Source organism: Drosophila bipectinata, chromosome 2L (genome assembly GCF_030179905.1).
Source record: "Drosophila bipectinata strain 14024-0381.07 chromosome 2L, DbipHiC1v2, whole genome shotgun sequence".
Classification (NCBI taxonomy): domain Eukaryota; kingdom Metazoa; phylum Arthropoda; class Insecta; order Diptera; family Drosophilidae; genus Drosophila; species Drosophila bipectinata.
Genome location: NC_091736.1, coordinates 18,212,458 through 18,229,313, shown reverse-complemented (window position 1 = coordinate 18,229,313; position 16,856 = coordinate 18,212,458). Strand labels below are relative to the sequence as shown.

Here is a 16,856-nt window from a genome sequence, read left to right as displayed (position 1 = left end):
CAATTATAATGGAAAATTAAATAAGAGAAGAATTTATTATTCTAGCTTTCCTTTGTTATAAATTTATATAATTATAACGAATAACTTTATTGGCTGGGTTTTCAGCCCTGTTTGACATACCTCGATGCAGACCCCACCTATTACGTTGTTTTTGTTTTATTTCTGTAATGTACCTGCACTTTCTGTAACGTAACGTACCTAGACTATGGCAACGTAAAGCAGAAACATAAGCCTATTTATTAAATAAAGGGGTGCTGAAGTCTAATTCTGATTTAAAAGCCTAACACAAACATATTTTAATATTCTTTCTCTATTTTTTCGTCCGACTCCTTTAAAAAATGGGGAATGTACGGAAGACTAAGTGAAGAAATCATGGTACCTGTATATGTTGTCTAATGAGATATGTAGTCAAATATCAAAACAACTAATATATATCGCGAAATCATGCATTGAGTGACATTTTTGAGCGAAAAAAAATACTAATCAAAAATAATGATTATTCATGATTTTTATTTTTGGATCAGAGAACAATGGTTACTTTCTGATTTTTTTTCTATCAGACATGATTATTTTGTGATTCTTGTTTTGCGATCTTAAAATAATGATTATTTCTGGTTTTTTTTTCGCTCAGAGAATAATGATTATTTTGTGATTTTAAAATAAACCTCATAATGATTACGGCCCGGATTATTGATTTAATTAATTAAATAAATTTTATTTTGATATATTTTAGTAATCTTAGTTTTTTACTCACTTTACCACCACTAGCATGTACTAGAGGTGAAAGAACATCGATAAATCCCCGTTTACATCGATGTAACCGATGTTTTGAAAGCATCGATGACATCGCAGTTTCTCCACCTCTAAGATGTACCTGTACCGTCACAAAAATAAAGCGAATCGGACGTGATTGCGGATAAAATTTTTGTTTTTGCACTTGCTTGAAAAATCCGCCTGCCCGTCAAAAACCGATTAAAGCCACACTTTTCCGTCTACGCCGCAATTGTGCAACGAAAATACGTATATCAAGCAGTAGAAACGCACTGAAAATGGGCACAACTCGCACTCCCCAATCGAAAGTGGAATTTGTGTGATGTCATTTGGACGGTGTTTCTCTGCTTTCGAGTCAATTGAAACCACTTCCTGCGCTGCTGCTGCCGATTTTTAGCTGCCAACTGTTTTAAGCGCCGCTGTGCTTGCGTGAGTGTGTGCGGGTGTGTAGGAGTGTGTGTAGGAACGAGTGCTGGAGCTGGAGTGCACCACTGCTGGAATTTACATACATACCAATTATTTATTAGCTGTGCAGAATAATTTGCTAGTAAAAGCTCACGGATAACGGATAATTGGCCATTAAGTGCCACACACTTGTTCGTTGCTTTTCTTTCGAAGAACACCACACAATTCCGTTTCGCACAAAAAACTAAAAAACGAAAAAAAGAGAAAAGGTGAAACGCAACGCACACCAGCGCACACCATCGCGGAGCGGAGTTGTCATGTGTGTGTGTGTCAGTGCGGTGGCTCCCCTCCCCCCAAAATAAGAAGAACTCGTCCGGCATAAACAAAAACACAAAAAAAGGAAACACCTTTATCGATTTCCCTCCAAAAAAAAAAACGAAAAAAAAACCTTGCAAGATACCACGATTCCGCCCAGGAAGACAGCAATAAGCATCTATAAACAGCACCTGCCACGCCCCCACGGCGGCTGAACCGTCCATCCTCCTCCCCCCCCCGCACTGCCTCATCCGCGAGGCGAGGTGATCCATCATGTCCAGCCCCAACGCCGAGGAAAATGGCTCCCAGACGCTGCAGGATCTGCGCATGGAGGTGGAGCGACTGACGCGGGAATTGGACCAAGTCTCGTCCGCCAGCGCCCAGTCGGCCCAATATGGTCTGTCGCTGCTCGAGGAGAAGTCTGCGCTGCAGCACAGGTGCGAGGAGCTGGAGACGCTCTATGACAACACACGCCACGAACTGGACATAACCCAGGAGGTAAGACTGATAAGTGTGGGCACTTTCCAACCTGGAAATCTGACTCACTTTATTACCTGTTATGTGACTTTCTGATTGGAATTTATCCAAATCCATGTCCAATTGGGCCTCACTGTGCTCGCTGATCTGTTTCTAAGCAGTCGCGCTTATCTGCACACCAACACACTCACTCACTCACTCACTCACCTGTATGGAATACAGACAAAGAAAACCTTTCCACAATCGCCACCAATTTGTCTTGCTGGCAAATTAACTCGCTCACCTGTTGGTCAGTTGAAGCCTCCTCGATTCTCTATGCTTCTCCGGTTCTCCGGCGGGCTCTCTCTTCGGTCTAGCAGTCTGGCGTCTGGGGTCTGGTCTAGCAGAAATAATTGCGATCAACTCGCTGATCGTGGAACTAAAGCTGGCCATATGGTCACGTGCTGTGTGTAAATACAGTAGAGCTTCATAAAGTAAAATAAAAAAAAAATAAATAGTCATTTTTAAGTTATTAATTTTATTGTAAACATTTAAAAATTCAACTATAAATATTTTAATTTTGTTTGTTTTCCATTATAGTTTATGTTTACTGTATCTCCTTGGTAATCGTTCCTAGCGGTACTCTAAGCTTGCCTCAGTGAACACTCCTCTCTCTCTCTCTTAGAGCCGCCCTATTTCCTTGTTCTCTCTTTCCGCGGCGCTCTTCTTTTCGCCCCAAACCGATCTCGCTCAATTGGACAGCCTGGCTTGGGTAAGCATTATTCCAGCTTAAGAGCCCTGCCCGGCCATGGCCAATCTATTTTTGCCATTTCACTTTGCACCTACCTTTAGCGCCACATGCCTAGGCCGCCTCCTCCCCCCCTCTTACCTCCACCAATTAGTCGTTGCCATCGCTTGGCATTTCCGTTGGAATTTCCACCGGCTGTGGAAAAGGGGAAAAACTTTGTCCTTTTTTTTCCGTTCGAGGGGGAAACGAACAATAATCATTCTGCCTGCCTTCTATTATCATTTCTGGTTCTGTTTTTTTTTTTTTCTTCCTATTTTTAGTTGCTAATTGAAGCTACAAAGTTGGAGGAAAAAAAAAGAAAGTATCTTGGAAACAAGAGATACACATCCAAGTACAATCGATTTCAACGACAGGTGTCTGTGTAGTATGGCATAATGCCTCTAGTTAAACATTTCATAATATGCAAAGTTCAAAGGGCATTCACACCTGCACCTGCATACAGTTACAAACTGATGGAAAAACACCTTTTACAATACATACATACATATATTTCATGCATTTCTATGCGTTGAGGACAAAAAGCATGCCAATTAATTGTCCGACAGGTGGGGAGTACTTGTGCGAGTCCCCCCACCGCCCAGCTTGATAGTTTCCAGCTTGTTGGATTTGAACTCAACTGAACTTTTACGAGAACAGAGCCACCCTTCCAGCCCCCTATTCCAGCCCACACAGCATTTTAATGGAAGCTTAAAATTAAAAAAAAAATTTCGCAATGTCGGCGACAACGTCACTGCGGGCATTTCTGGAGCAAGTGGGCGGTCTGAGGCATCCAAGTGGGGGATGGGGACATACTTCCACTTGTAATCAAGACATCAGCCGTGGGCGACTCCCAGCCAGTGACACACCAGGAGTGAAGAGCCAAGTGCTTCCCACTCCGGGCTATGGCCTTAAATTAGCTTACTAAAATTAATCGAATATTTTTCCAAGAGCCCCAAAGGCTTTGACATTTTTCCGATCCAATGAACTTGATATAAATTATAATGGAAAATTGTTGCAGGAAAAGCATATATTAATTTTCATTTGGAAATTCTCAAACCAACTAATTAAAACTACTCCAGGGAGCCAGGGGACCACAAAACAAATATTTAGCCAGTTTTCTAGACCAGAGAACTGTCAGCCGCATTCGGCAATTTATTCAGTTACCAAAGGGGGGCGGGGGGCGTGTGGCATGTGGTAGGAAAACACAATTGTAACTGCGGCAATTAAAGGCCCCGAAACAAGGGCCATAAACCGAACGATGGACGACGCAGTGCCCGTTGTACCACCACATAAGCCATGTCCTGTATGTCCTGTTGTATCCCTACCATGTGAGTGTGTGATGGCCATATTTTATGGCTCGCATCGCGGGCCACCAAGGACACTGTGGGTGGCACTATGCTACTTTCAGAACCGAAAACTGAAAACTTTTCACAAAAATTTAATAATTAATGGAGGTATTTGACGTTTGCGATAGAGAAGTTTTCTATAATTTATCAGAAAACTTAAACCAGAAAAGGTCGAAGAGTGCAGGGTAACCTAATTGGATCCAAAAGATAATCCCTTCTAATGCCATCAATATCACTACTAGATGGGATATCTACTAATCCCACCAACACTTGGTTCCAATTTATGGCCCTGTTCAGGCAGCCAAATCCCAGCCAAGAGCAGGAGCCAGGAGGAGGATGAAAACCAAATCCAGGCAACAAAAAAATTATAATGATTTGACACTGATGCTCTGTTCTTTTGGCGCAAATTGCAATTCTCCGGCAATCAAACTGGCAGACAGGAACAACTGCAACAGCCACAATGGGCAGGAGTGGGTGGGTTAAGCTGGCAGGGGTTGGGACTGGGGCTGGCAAGGGTTAAATGCGGCGCACTGAGCACTGACAAAACATGTTTCCGTCTCTCCTCTGGCAGGGCCATGGCTGTTTGTCTGGCCCCCCAGAAAGGAAATGAGCAGGAAAAAGTGTTGTATTTCCCGCCAACTGAAGCTCCCCCTCCCATTTGCCACCCACTCTGCCCCCAGAGGCCGTTGCAATGAATTGCAAGCAATGAAAATGTTAAGTACACAGACTTGCCACAATGATGAGCAAAAATCTGGGCGAGAATGAGGACCAGAACCAGAACCAGGATGAGGACGAGGGTAGAGACTGTTGTGACAATTGCAGTTCTCCAGCTGCGAACTTTGCTCCTGCGATTGTCCTGCATAATGACGATGCAATTTATTTGCGCAAACTTTGGGCCTGCCCCGGCCAGGACCTTTTTTTCTGAAGGACCCCCAGCTGCAGAGGCCAATTGGCTCCGGGTTGGAACTTGGCCAAAGCCATCATCATGGAATGGAATGTGGCGAGGAATATTGGCTGTTAAATGTCCTCGAGATACTTTCCTAGGATATGCAGACTGCATTATGCAATGGTTATTATTTCCTCTTAAAAATATAAACACGGATGTGGATTTTTTGGATAGAAAGCACTTTAAAGCAACTACTACGCACATGTGATCATGGACATCCTTTGTTAGGACACTCACGGGTGCGGTTAAGTATAATAGGATTACCCGTGGCATCCTTTTAGTATCCCCCCCACCGACCCGCTCCTGCCGCATTTCATGGATTCCCATTCCCATTCCGTTAAGAGCGTAATTTGAGTCCTTTTGTGTCAGCTTCCATGCTAAAAAATTTCCGCAACGTCAGGACCAAGACACACACACACACCCACTCTAAGAGCGGGAAGCACATTTTCGCATTTTCCGCCTGCAGTTTTAGTTTCTTTTGTCGCTTTTGGCGACATTTCGAATTCACAGAGCGAGAGTGTCAAGCCCGTGCATTGACATGACGACCGCAAATGCGTCTCTTCGTTCTCCACTCTCCACTCTCCGTTTTCCATTTTCCACTTCCCATTTTCCATTCCCTCTGCCTGGCCGGCTTGGATATGGTGTGTGTGGGTGTGGGTAGAGAGAACTGTGCACAGCCTACACCTAAAGTACACTCGGAAAAATTGCACAAAGAATCGTAAATTCGGAAAGAATGAGTGTAGAGATACCCGGTACTAGTACTCTTCTCTCTTCAACTCCATGTTCTTTCTCTTAAAAAAGCTTTATTTTCATCCAACCTTCAACGCAAATAAAGAAAGAATGAGTATAGAATACCCAGTACTATCATAGTACTCTTCTCTTTTACTCAATTTTCTTTCTCTTAAAAATTGCTTCATTTCTGAAGTCACATTTGCCTTCTTTTGGGGATTTTAAAGAAAGCTAGTAGAAAGTGTAGCCAGGATTGTAGACCGGTACCCGGTACTAACATAGTACTCTTCTCTTTTACTCCATGTTTTTTCTCTTAAAAAGGGCTAATTTCTGAAGTCACATTTTGTTGCCTACTTTTGGGGATTTTAAGGAAAGAGTAGAAAGTGTTGCCAGAAATGTAGAGATATTGTAGAGATACCCAGTACTTGCATAGTACGCTTCTCTTTCACTTATTGCTCTCTCCCTTAAAAAAGCTTAATTTCTATCATAAACAAGTTTTATTTCTCTTTCTTAATTGAAGTAATTTTTTATTGCCTACTTTTGGGGATTTGCTTATTTTTGTTTTCTAAATTTAAAGAATTATACAGATTCGAATAACATTGGAATATCTGTAGAAATACCTGGTACTATTACTCTTCTTTTTCCTCCATGTTCTTTCTCTTAAAAAATCTTAATTTATTTCTCTTTATTACATGAAGTAATATTTAGTTGCCTACTTTTGGGGATTTTAAAGAAAGCCAGTAGGAAAGCATAGGAAAGACATCCATAACTTCTTTAAAAATCATCCGATTTTGATGATATTTGTTTTCCAAAAATTAAAAATTTATTAAAATTTGGATAATACTAGAATATCTTTACTTAAGGGGAAGTAAACACTCGAAAGAATATACTTTATGAGGTCATAGATGATACCTTCTCCCTCCCACTGATATTCTACGAGTACCGGGTATTAATCTTTATTGTTTATATTTTTCTCCATGTTAGCTGCACTCTCAGCCTGCTCTCCACATTCAAATTTCATGCGTTCCAGGACAGTGGAGCTGCCGGGCAGCGACGTCATCCGTTAACGAACAGGGCGTGGCGTCGCCCTGCACAATCTGTTCAGTCATTCATGGCATACTTTATCAGCAGCGGGTAGTTGGGGAGTAGGCCATCCCTCACCACCCACTGAGCCACCCTCCTGGCCACCACCGCAACCACCCACTCTGACCAGGAGGAAATTGTTATAGTCTCCGTTATGGCCCGTGTTTGTTGTTTTTGGTGTTGTGGTTGCTTTGCCACCTAAGTGCTCCGACACACACACACACCCTGCTCCGCTCCGCTCCGTTCCGAAATTCTGCTCATCGCCGTCATAATGTGGGCAATCTGGTCTATTTTTAGTGGGCTCCGGCCAGGAGGAGCTTCATTGCAGTCATTGCAGTCATCCGGCGGGTCTGACTATTGCGAGCAGCTGCTATATTGCTGCTGGTCCAGGGATTCCCTAAATAGTCGTATGATTCCCCTACACCGGGAGGAAACTAAATGGGATTAAACACTACACCTACACCCACCAACTAGTCTGGCTCGCATTCCAATCCCAAACAGAGCAGAACTGTGAAGCAATCCAGCAGATACCAAGTGCAGGCCCAAGTGGGGGTGGTGGTGGTGGTGTGTCTGGCCCTCTGAACTGTGTTAATATTTGCTCGAGTTAATTAAAAATCTTTTCTAATTTGCATAAAGTTTATGCCGTCATTTGTTTGCGGCCTGTTGCCCTACAGGGCGCCATCCGGTACACTGTGGAAAATTATTTAGGTTGTTTCGTAATACGGTGCTAGTTTAGTTCAGTTTCTTATCTTTAGAGAAGTGTTGTGTCATTAAATTCTTATCTGAAAGATGTGAATATTGATTGAAATAGTCGCTTTGTTCTAATTACACTGAGAGAATTATTTCCATGGGGGAATACCTCTATAAAAGTTTCATGCCCTGGGAATGCTTTAATGGGTCTCTCTCGTGGCACAACTTTTGTCTGATGATTATCTCGCACTTGGTCTTCCACATCCACAAATTCCTAGCCCGCGTCCCTGTCTCTGCCCTGCCACTGCCACAACCCTTTTGTCTCATTTAAGAGGCGCCTTGCAATTCAGTTGCAAGAATGTGTGACAGCTTTAGGCAGCTGAAATTCCATCCGAGACTTTGGACCTTGGTCGCCTTGGTCTTGGTCGGCCTTTGTTTGCTTTCTCTCTCTCGGCACACCCACTCGCCCAGGCCCAGACCCAGGCCCCTCTTCTCTGCCTCTTTCTCGGATTACACTAATTAACGAAATGCACTTGGCCAGGGGGGCGGAGGGGCTTGGGTGGGGGCGATTGTCAAATCGAGATTGCAAAAACAACAAGCCCCGCCAACAATAATTATAGGACCAGCAGAGCTAGGATTGAAAAGAGTGCCCATAGAAGCACTTGAGGATGTGGCATGGAAACTGAGACTTGCTAATTACCCGGCATTTAGGAGGAAGTCGTATCAAAAGAAAGTTTTCCCAGGACTTGGTGTAGTTTCTCCGAAATCCTTGAATCGTGGTCTTCCACTTGAGGTCCAGGCCCAGTTTTTATGACGACTCGGACGATGATGATGTTGCGGTGGAAGTTGTGAAGCACGTACTCCAAATGGCCCCCCATTCAAAATATGCCAGACAAGCGGGTGCGGGCGACTGTTAGGGGTTGAGATTTCAATTAAAGCCGCCAGTGGGTTCCTCACACACACCTTAACCCGCTGGTGGACATGGTCTCCAGCGCCCAGTTAAGGGCTTGGCCAGGACCCCCATAAACATTCTGCATTCGTGTTTACCTTTGGAGCTGGCGCTGGCTATGGAGCTGGGTGTGTCTCTGGCCACAGTTAACCTTTATGTGCTCTCGGGCGTCTTTAATGCGCTTGCCAACACTGGCCACTGGCGGAAAGCCAGCCGCAATTAACAAAATCCAATAAATGCCGGTCAGCGAGCATGGAATCTCCTCCAGCGAGTGCATCTGCCCCTCTGCAGTGGGAATAAATAATTACAGAGAACTCGGTAGTAATTTTTAATCATGGCTGGCTTAATATGCCCTTTAGTGACAGGTTTTTAATACAAGACGGAGATATAGACCATAAGAGGACTACCTCTCCATACCCTTTCCCAGAGCAGCTCTGATAAGGAATTTAATAAAAACCGACAGCAAGGTATGGAGGGGGGCAGCTCCCCAGTGACCAACGCCCTCGGCCCAGCTCCTCCCTTGTGGGACATGCAAATAACTGCAATAAAATCGCAGACATTCTGGGGGGCAGTCGGAAAACTTTTATGATTACTTTGCTTTTCGTTCACTTTGTAACGCCCTCCGTTTCTGTTCCTCCTGTTCCAGGCACTGACCAAGTTCCAGACCTCACAGAAGGTGACCAACAAGACCGGCATCGAGCAGGAGGATGCTTTACTCAACGAGTCGGCTGCCCGGGAGACGTCCCTCAACATGCAGATATTCGACCTGGAGAACGAGATCAAGCAGCTGCGCCACGAGCTGGAGAGGGTGCGCAACGAACGCGACAGGATGCTGCAGGAGAACTCGGACTTTGGCCGGGACAAGAGCGACAGTGAGGCGGAGCGGGTGCGCTTGAAGTCCGAGCTGAAGGACCTCAAGTTCCGCGAGACTCGGATGCTTAGTGAGTACTCCGAGCTGGAGGAGGAGAACATATCGCTGCAGAAGCAGGTTTCCAACCTGCGCAGCTCACAGGTGGGTCACTGATTCCATGTCCCAGGAGTAGTTCCTAATAACACCATTTGTGCTGTCCTCCAGGTTGAATTTGAAGGTGCCAAACACGAGATCCGTCGTCTCACCGAGGAGGTTGAGCTGCTAAATCAACAGGTCGATGAGCTGGCGAATCTGAAGAAGATTGCCGAGAAGCAGATGGAGGAGGCTCTAGAAGCCCTGCAGGTGAGATATCCTCATAGACCACCTCCAATTTCAAACCCTAACTTAATGGTTTGTTTTCCAGGGCGAACGTGAAGCAAAATATGCTCTGAAGAAGGAACTTGACGGCCACCTCAACCGAGAGTCCATGTACCACATCAGCAACCTGGCCTACAGCATTCGCAGCAACATGGAGGACAACGCCAGCAACAACTCGGACGGCGAGGAAGATAATCTGGCACTGAAGCGGCTGGAAGCAGACTTGACCACCGAACTAAAGTCACCCGACGGCACCAATCTCTTCTCGGAGATTCACCTCAACGAGCTGAAGAAGTTGGAGAAGCAGCTGGAGAGCATGGAGAGCGAGAAGACCCAGCTGAAGACGAACCTTCGCGACGCCCAGTCTAGTCTGGACAAGTCACAAAATGAGTTGCAGAACTTCATGTCCCGCCTGGCCCTTTTGGCCGCCCATGTCGACGCTCTGGTGCAGCTGAAGAAGCAGATCGACGTCAAGGAGCAGGGCAAGGAGGACCAAAAGAGGGAGGAGCTGGAGCAGCAGCTGCGTGGTGTCATCTCGCAGTACGCCAACTGGTTCACACTCTCCGCCAAGGAGATCGACGGCCTTAAGACTGACATTGCTGAGCTGCAGAAGGGTCTCAACTACACGGACGCCACCACCACCCTGCGCAACGAGGTGACCAACCTGAAGAACAAGCTCCTGTCCACGGAGCAGAAGTCGCTGGACCTGCAGAGTGACGTCGAGACTCTGACCCACATCTCCCAGAACGCCGGCCAAAGCTTGGGATCAGCCCGCAGCACATTGGTGGCTCTCAGCGACGACCTGGCCCAGTTGTATCACCTTGTCTGCATGGTGAACGGAGAGACGCCCACGCGCGTTCTCTTGGATCACAAGAGCGACGACATGAGGTAAGTCGGAGAACCATATTATTGGATGGGCATATTGTATGTGATGCTACTTTTCAGTTTCGAGAACGACTCCCTGACTGCCATCCAATCGCAGTTCAAGTCGGATGTGTTTACCGCCAAGCCACAGATCATTCAGGACCTTCAGGGCCTGGCGGATTCCGTGGAGATCAAGAAGCACGTGGACACTGTCAGCGATCAGATCAAGCATTTGAAGACCGCCGTAGAGCACACCATCGACCTCAACAAGCACAAAGTGCGCTCCGAGGGCGGGGATGGTAAGTCGGATGCACTAAACCCTAAGGTCCACTACCTAACTGCTTCTGTTCTTAGCTCTGGAGAAGGTCAACACCGAGGAGATGGAGGAGCTCCAGGAGCAGATAGTCAAGCTGAAGAGTCTGCTGTCCGTGAAGCGCGAGCAAATCGGAACCCTGCGCAACGTGCTCAAGTCAAACAAGCAAACCGCCGAGGTGGCCCTCACCAATCTCAAGTCCAAGTACGAGAACGAGAAGATCTACGTCAACGACACCATGTCGAAGCTGCGTAATGAGCTGCGCAGCCTGAAGGAAGATGCAGCCACATTCTCAAGTAAATCCCTAGAATCTTCTTCAAAAATCGGTACTAATTCAAATTATTTTTCAAGGCCTGCGTGCCATGTTTGTCGCTCGCTGTGAGGAGTATGTGACCCAGGTGGATGATCTCAACCGCCAGTTGGAGGCAGCCGAGGAGGAGAAGAAGACTCTCAACCAGCTGCTGCGCTTGGCTGTCCAGCAGAAGCTGGCTCTCACCCAGCGTCTCGAGGAGATGGAAATGGATCGGTGGGTGCACTTGGGTCGTTAACAGTCAGCTGCAACTCCACTTTCCCCAACAAAAAATTATACCCCACCACCCACACATCCCTTTCATAAATAGAGTTACTCATCCCCATGTCTAGTCCCTGAATCCCATGAGACAATCCAGCAATCGGTAAGCATCTGCATGAGGCAGAAAACGTGTTGCATGCCCGCCCGCCTGATAACTTGCTGCTGGAATCCGCCTAACCCTACCGCTGTTTACTGTTGGATCGATTAAATAAATTTTAGTTTTGATACTTTAATAATTTTGATTTAAAATAGACACCCTTACTAACTAGCTTCTTCCCTTTCTGCAGCGAAATGCGCCACGCTCGCCGCCCTCTGCCCGCCCAGCGGGGAACCAGCGGTAGGTCCTCGTTCAGCACGCGACCCTCGAGCAGGAATCCAGCCAGCAGCAACGCCAATCCCTTCTAACATAAGATCAGCGTGCAGCGTAAGCTTTTGGCTTTGGTTTATACTTTGCTTAAGTTGTAAGGTCGTTGGAGTTCTAGTGGAGAGCGATGAGCGACATCCATGCCAGACATCCCCGAACGAAGCTATAACTATTCAACTTTATCCAACTACTATCTATACTGTATTTGTTTGTATTGTATTTGTATTTATTGAGAGTTTAGTTAGACGAAAGTGTTGCGTTAGACAGGAAGGCAACGAGCGATTATTAACGGTTAGTTACTTAAACGTCCAATTAATTTAATTAAACAAAGAAAGAAGAAGGAAAATATTAAGCAAAAAGATTGAAACGATAACGTAAAGAATTGTATTTCTTAAAATGAAAACTACGTAAATGATGTATTCGATGACTCCTTGGTTTGATTCGATTTCGGTTTTGTTAACTTTCGCGTTGACTATTTGATTTTGTTATCAACGCTGTGCGCAAGCGACTAAATCGACAAGCTAAAATGATTATTAAGTTGATGTTGAACAAACGATATTGATATTGGAAACCAAATTATATGTATTATGACCGGCCCGTCGCTGTCAATCGGGATTCAAATACAGTGGTCTGCAGCCATTGTATCAGGTCTATGAGTAGCAAGTGGCTACGTCTCTAAGACGATTCTAACTGAAGATGATTTTTGTATTTATGGGCGACCCATCGCCGCAGATGAAGAAAATGATGAAAATGTAGCGAAATAATTATGATTTGCAATGGAGAAAAAACTTAGTTTTTTTTTGTTGGTTTAATTAGCAATAATTGCCGATATTAACTTATGATTTGTGCATTATTATTTAATTCAATTAATAAATTGCAACACAAGAATATCAAGCGATTGAATGCGGATTTGTATTTTATTTATTTTTGCATTAAACTGTTGCTGTAGAAAATGTAGAGAATATTTTTACAGCGGAATATTAAGCAGCCTTAAACACAATGTATTCTTTAAACGAAAAGTAATTAAACTATGGTGATTACCAAGCAGCTTAACTATCTTACAAATAACAAGAAAGCGTTAAAGTTAAATAGATATTATCGTAGCTAATTGATCACGAAAGTAGAGTCAGCAGCCAGAGCACTTTCCGTAGTAGTGTCTATTCAAGTCCCCTCCAGGAAACCACTCCTACCTTTGTTGCTTTTTTTCTGGGTTACTGATGATTTCTGTTGTCAATCGGAAGAGATCGATAAACTACATACAATTTATATATACAAGATCGTGTATTGTGTAAATTACCGAGCCATTAAATTGAATTTATATTTAATAAACACAGATACATACACAACATTCACACTGAGACACAACGTCCATGATGATGATGGGTTCACAACAGGAGGAAACTCACTGGGGAGTTGCCTATAGAAATTATTTATGAAATATGCCACAAGAATATGAACAACTCTAACCAATTGTAAATATATATTTATATACATATGAACGTTAGTAGGAGGTAATACCGAACGAGTAACAAGCGAACAAAACAAGATGCATACATATTTCAAAATGATTTTATTGTAATTTTACCGTCCCTTTTTGCGAGCGAAGAAAACAAAGTCTATTTACTCAACTCACTTGAACTTGAACCAATAACGAAAAGCATATGAAACTCGACTCACTTTAAGTTTCGTGTCCAAGCAAACAGTCCGAGCAAGAAATTCAACTCATACATCGATCGATCGTACGCCCAACAAGCCAAATATTGATAGCCAATATGCATAACTACATAAATAATATAAAATACTCGACCGGAGGATATTTAAATTAGAGACCATGACAGGTAGACAGATAGAGCAGATTAAACCGAGAGCAACCGAACAAACGGAAAATAGTTTTCTATTTCACAGATCGATAATGCAGATACAAATGATAAGAGTGCAGATTGTAAGTGTAAAAGCAATTTAAGATTTGAACGATATTTAATGTAAGTTTTACGATAATTGCCGGCTAAGTGGAAATACTTTTCACCAGCTAACTGTGGACATATGAGAAATGCAACAGAGTGTGCAAGGGATAACCCATAACATAAATTATACAAAATACTTATTGCAAAATATGTGAAAATAAAGAAAAATTAGAAAATACGTGTGAGTTTTCTTACGGGAGGAGCTTCAAAACTGATGAAGGAAACCACAAATATGGTGGTTTGGTTAAAACAATTAATTTTGGTTAATATTTAATTAAAGTATTGAAAAATATGAAGGTTTTTATGTTCTACCATTAATTTATGAACAAGGGCGCCAAATTATGAAAAATTACGTATACGTAGTGGTGCATCAACTAGAGACTGCCAGTGTTGCCCGGTGTATGACAATTGCTGACTGCTACAAGGCAAGCTTCCTTTTAATTTTCGTTAAACTTATTAGATTAATAGAATTTAACTAATTTAAATTTCATTTATTGTAATCCTTTAAGTTCAAAATACATTAAAATAAAAGATATTTACATTTTTAGAAAATTTTAGCTTTAATTGACTTTCTTAATTTAGAATTTTTTAAATCAAATTTCTTTCTTAATTTATCCTTTTAATAGACGATTCAAAATGGTATATTTTATATTTTCTACATAACTAAAACTATGTTATTTCTAAAAGGGGTACGAAATAGGGTTTACAGGCAGCAGGGTACGCCAGAAGAGATAGAACACCCTGGCCGCCGAGATGCGGAGCCTCATCCAAATCTCATTCCTTTCGGGACACATCGCATTTTGGGTCTGACCCACCTGACTAAAGATGGGGGCCGCCGATCCCCGAATACTAAAAAAGCTGGAGCTGGAGGTCGGCGGGATGGTGGTTTCGAGCGATTTGATCTTCTCACTGAGTTCCGCGACCACAGCATCCATCTTCTCCTTTCCCTCGCGCACCTTTTCCAGTTCACGATTTTGGCTAGGGATTGGGGAGAATATTATATTACTTGTGGATTGGCCTGAACAGCTTCTTACTCTTCCAACTTTCGCACTTTCTCTACTAATGAAGCAATCTCCCCATTCATGGTCCGAATAAGTTCGTCCTTGCGGGACACCTCCCGCTGATACCACTCCTGCTCCTGCTTGGTCTTGGTCTCCTTACCCTCCATAGTGACCACCTCTCTGATCAGCTGCTCGTTCTCGTCTTGGAGCTTTTGGGCGACACGCTGCAGCTCGCACAGCTCCTGTTGCAGGGTGCGTTGCCCCGCTAGGGAGCCAAAGAGCTCCCTCTTCGTCTGGTTGGAAATCTCCTCCAGCTCCGAGTACTACCAACAAGTAATGATTAGAAAACAGTAGTCCCATCCCAAAGACTCTCCCAACTTACTTCCTTCTCGCGCCGTTGCAGGTTCATCTGGAGTTGCATCCTGTCAGCGGTGAGGCCGCTGACTGTCGTGGAGAGCGTTTCACAGGATGTGCGGACCTGGTTCATGTCCATGGTAGATTGTTTCAGTTGAAGTTGTAGTTCACTATTTCGCTTCTGCTCTACTCGTATCAGTGTGTCGCAAACGTGCAATTTATTCCTAGTCTTCATGGACTATGAGTTTAGAGATTACAAACATGATTTGGAGAACAGGATGTCAACTCACTCGTGTGTGCAGGTTCTGGACCACTTGCTGCAAGTGACGCACCTCCTCGCGCCTCTGCCGCCAGGCGTGCAGCATTATGGTGGTGAAGACCTTCATGCTGGACACTGTCTTGCGCTGGACATCCGAGGTCCAGAGCTCTGGCTTGGGCAGCATCCCCTTCAAGTGCATCTCCGGGTTGCTGTCGCATTGGCACTCGATCACCGCATTCTTGTCTCCGTCCATCCTCAAATCAGATCCTGCTGATCCGCCAATTTCGTAATAAGACAACTAAACTATAATTTTAGGGAGGTGTTCGGGTTTTCTCGAAGCGTGTTAGAAAAGTTTCAAAAAATATACATTCCTTACTAAATTTGTAAACGAGTTGGGGAAAAGGACTGGCATTTGGTAGGGTTTCATGAAGTGAGTATGAAGTTTTCCCAGCCTACTGCGAATAAATCTTGCACATTGATTATTTCGCAAGAAATAGCCGGAATCGGCCAAGGTCATCGGGGGTTAACGGGCGAATTGCACGCACACCTTTCCGAATCAACCAGAGCGACGAGGTCTCAAGGATTTTCACGTGGGTAATACCCTCCAAAGAAGTGCTCTAAAGGAATTTAAGGACCTCACAAAGGTACATATAATAAATATCAAAGGGATTTTTATTATTTCATTTTATTTTGACATTTTTAGAATAATAGTTTCCAGAAATTTCATTATTTTACTATCATAGGATCAATTGTCCTTTTACTTTCTTGGAAAACTATTACTAATAATTCTCGGAACCCTTTAAAGGCAATTATTAATTTCTATTGACTCATCCAAAGTTCAATGGTAGGAAGGACTTCTGCTTTACTTTACCAAGGACCCTAAAGCAGAGGCGGTGGTATCAAAATTTTTTAAAGGTTAATATTTTTAAAACTATTTGAAAGATTTATATTTTATTGAAGACTAACTATATTTTATTGAAATTACTAAGGTTGTATTTCGTAAACAAGCTCTCTTGTTTAGACCCCCGCCCCTGGAAATCCGCAATACCCTTCACATTGAACGGTTAGCTCCAACATTGTAGGGTTAGTTGCCCTCCCGCTGTCAAGGACACGTGTCACAGGAAGTTCATAGAGTTTAAATCGCCAAGGCGAGACCCCGACAACCGGAAAAATCAATAATGTCGTAGTATAATACCCGGGGTACATGTGTATATAATGCAGAGTGACTCCCTTAGCACGTGTCGGCTTATAAGGGGGGGACTACCCATCTCCATGAAGAATTACCTTTCTGGGACTGGATAAATATCGCGTGATTTTCATGAAAAACCCTCTGCAATTGGTTAGTGGCTTTTCGGGGGGAGTGAGGACTTCTCCGCCATTGTTTGATCGATGTCTGGACTCCATTAACTGAGTGTGTTTTGTGGTGTTTTTCGTTCGTGCCATCAAGGCATTGCGAGTTGG

General features: G+C 43.9%; 2 protein-coding genes across 3 annotated transcripts; one reads left to right on the top strand and one right to left on the bottom strand.

Moving 5' to 3' along the window:
- Positions 1-859: 859 nt before the first annotated feature.
- BicD (protein bicaudal D) lies at positions 860-12,715 on the top strand. Its single transcript, XM_017251758.3, has 8 exons — positions 860-1,989; positions 9,124-9,489; positions 9,553-9,690; positions 9,752-10,593; positions 10,651-10,868; positions 10,924-11,178; positions 11,234-11,408; positions 11,741-12,715. Exons 1-8 carry the CDS (start codon positions 1,765-1,767, stop codon positions 11,856-11,858), a joined length of 2,337 nt encoding a protein of 778 aa, XP_017107247.1. The 5' UTR covers positions 860-1,764; the 3' UTR covers positions 11,859-12,715.
- A 1,676-nt stretch (positions 12,716-14,391) lies between these two features.
- LOC108132343 (golgin subfamily A member 6-like protein 26) lies at positions 14,392-15,833 on the bottom strand. Of its 2 annotated transcripts, none has more exons than XM_017251729.3 (4): positions 15,427-15,833; positions 15,165-15,365; positions 14,816-15,105; positions 14,392-14,759 (listed from the first exon to the last, which is right to left on the bottom strand). In XM_017251729.3, the coding sequence occupies exons 1-4, from the start codon at positions 15,646-15,648 to the stop codon at positions 14,462-14,464; spliced, it is 1,011 nt and encodes a 336-aa protein (XP_017107218.2). In that variant the 5' UTR covers positions 15,649-15,833; the 3' UTR covers positions 14,392-14,461. The 2 variants fall into 2 exon arrangements, with proteins under 2 accessions (XP_017107218.2, XP_017107217.2); XM_017251728.3 differs by having other exon boundaries at positions 15,165-15,374; positions 15,427-15,832.
- Between the last annotated feature and the right edge of the window lie 1,023 nt (positions 15,834-16,856).

What these genes read in the sequence shown, in the direction of transcription:
- BicD (XM_017251758.3), top strand. Translation starts at nt 1,765, where the DNA reads ATGTCCAGCCCCAACGCCGAGGAAAATGGCTCCCAGACGCTGCAGGAT. An exon ending in AGGCTCTAGAAGCCCTGCAG is followed by an intron (nt 9,691 to 9,751) that starts GTGAGATATCCT and finishes TTTGTTTTCCAG; the next exon opens with GGCGAACGTGAAGCAAAATA. An exon ending in GCGCTCCGAGGGCGGGGATG is followed by an intron (nt 10,869 to 10,923) that starts GTAAGTCGGATG and finishes TTCTGTTCTTAG; the next exon opens with CTCTGGAGAAGGTCAACACC.
- LOC108132343 (XM_017251728.3), bottom strand. Translation starts at nt 15,648, where the DNA reads ATGGACGGAGACAAGAATGCGGTGATCGAGTGCCAATGCGACAGCAAC. An exon ending in TCCAGAACCTGCACACACGA is followed by an intron (nt 15,375 to 15,426) that starts GTGAGTTGACAT and finishes CTAAACTCATAG; the next exon opens with TCCATGAAGACTAGGAATAA. An exon ending in AAAGTGCGAAAGTTGGAAGA is followed by an intron (nt 14,760 to 14,815) that starts GTAAGAAGCTGT and finishes CCCAATCCCTAG; the next exon opens with CCAAAATCGTGAACTGGAAA.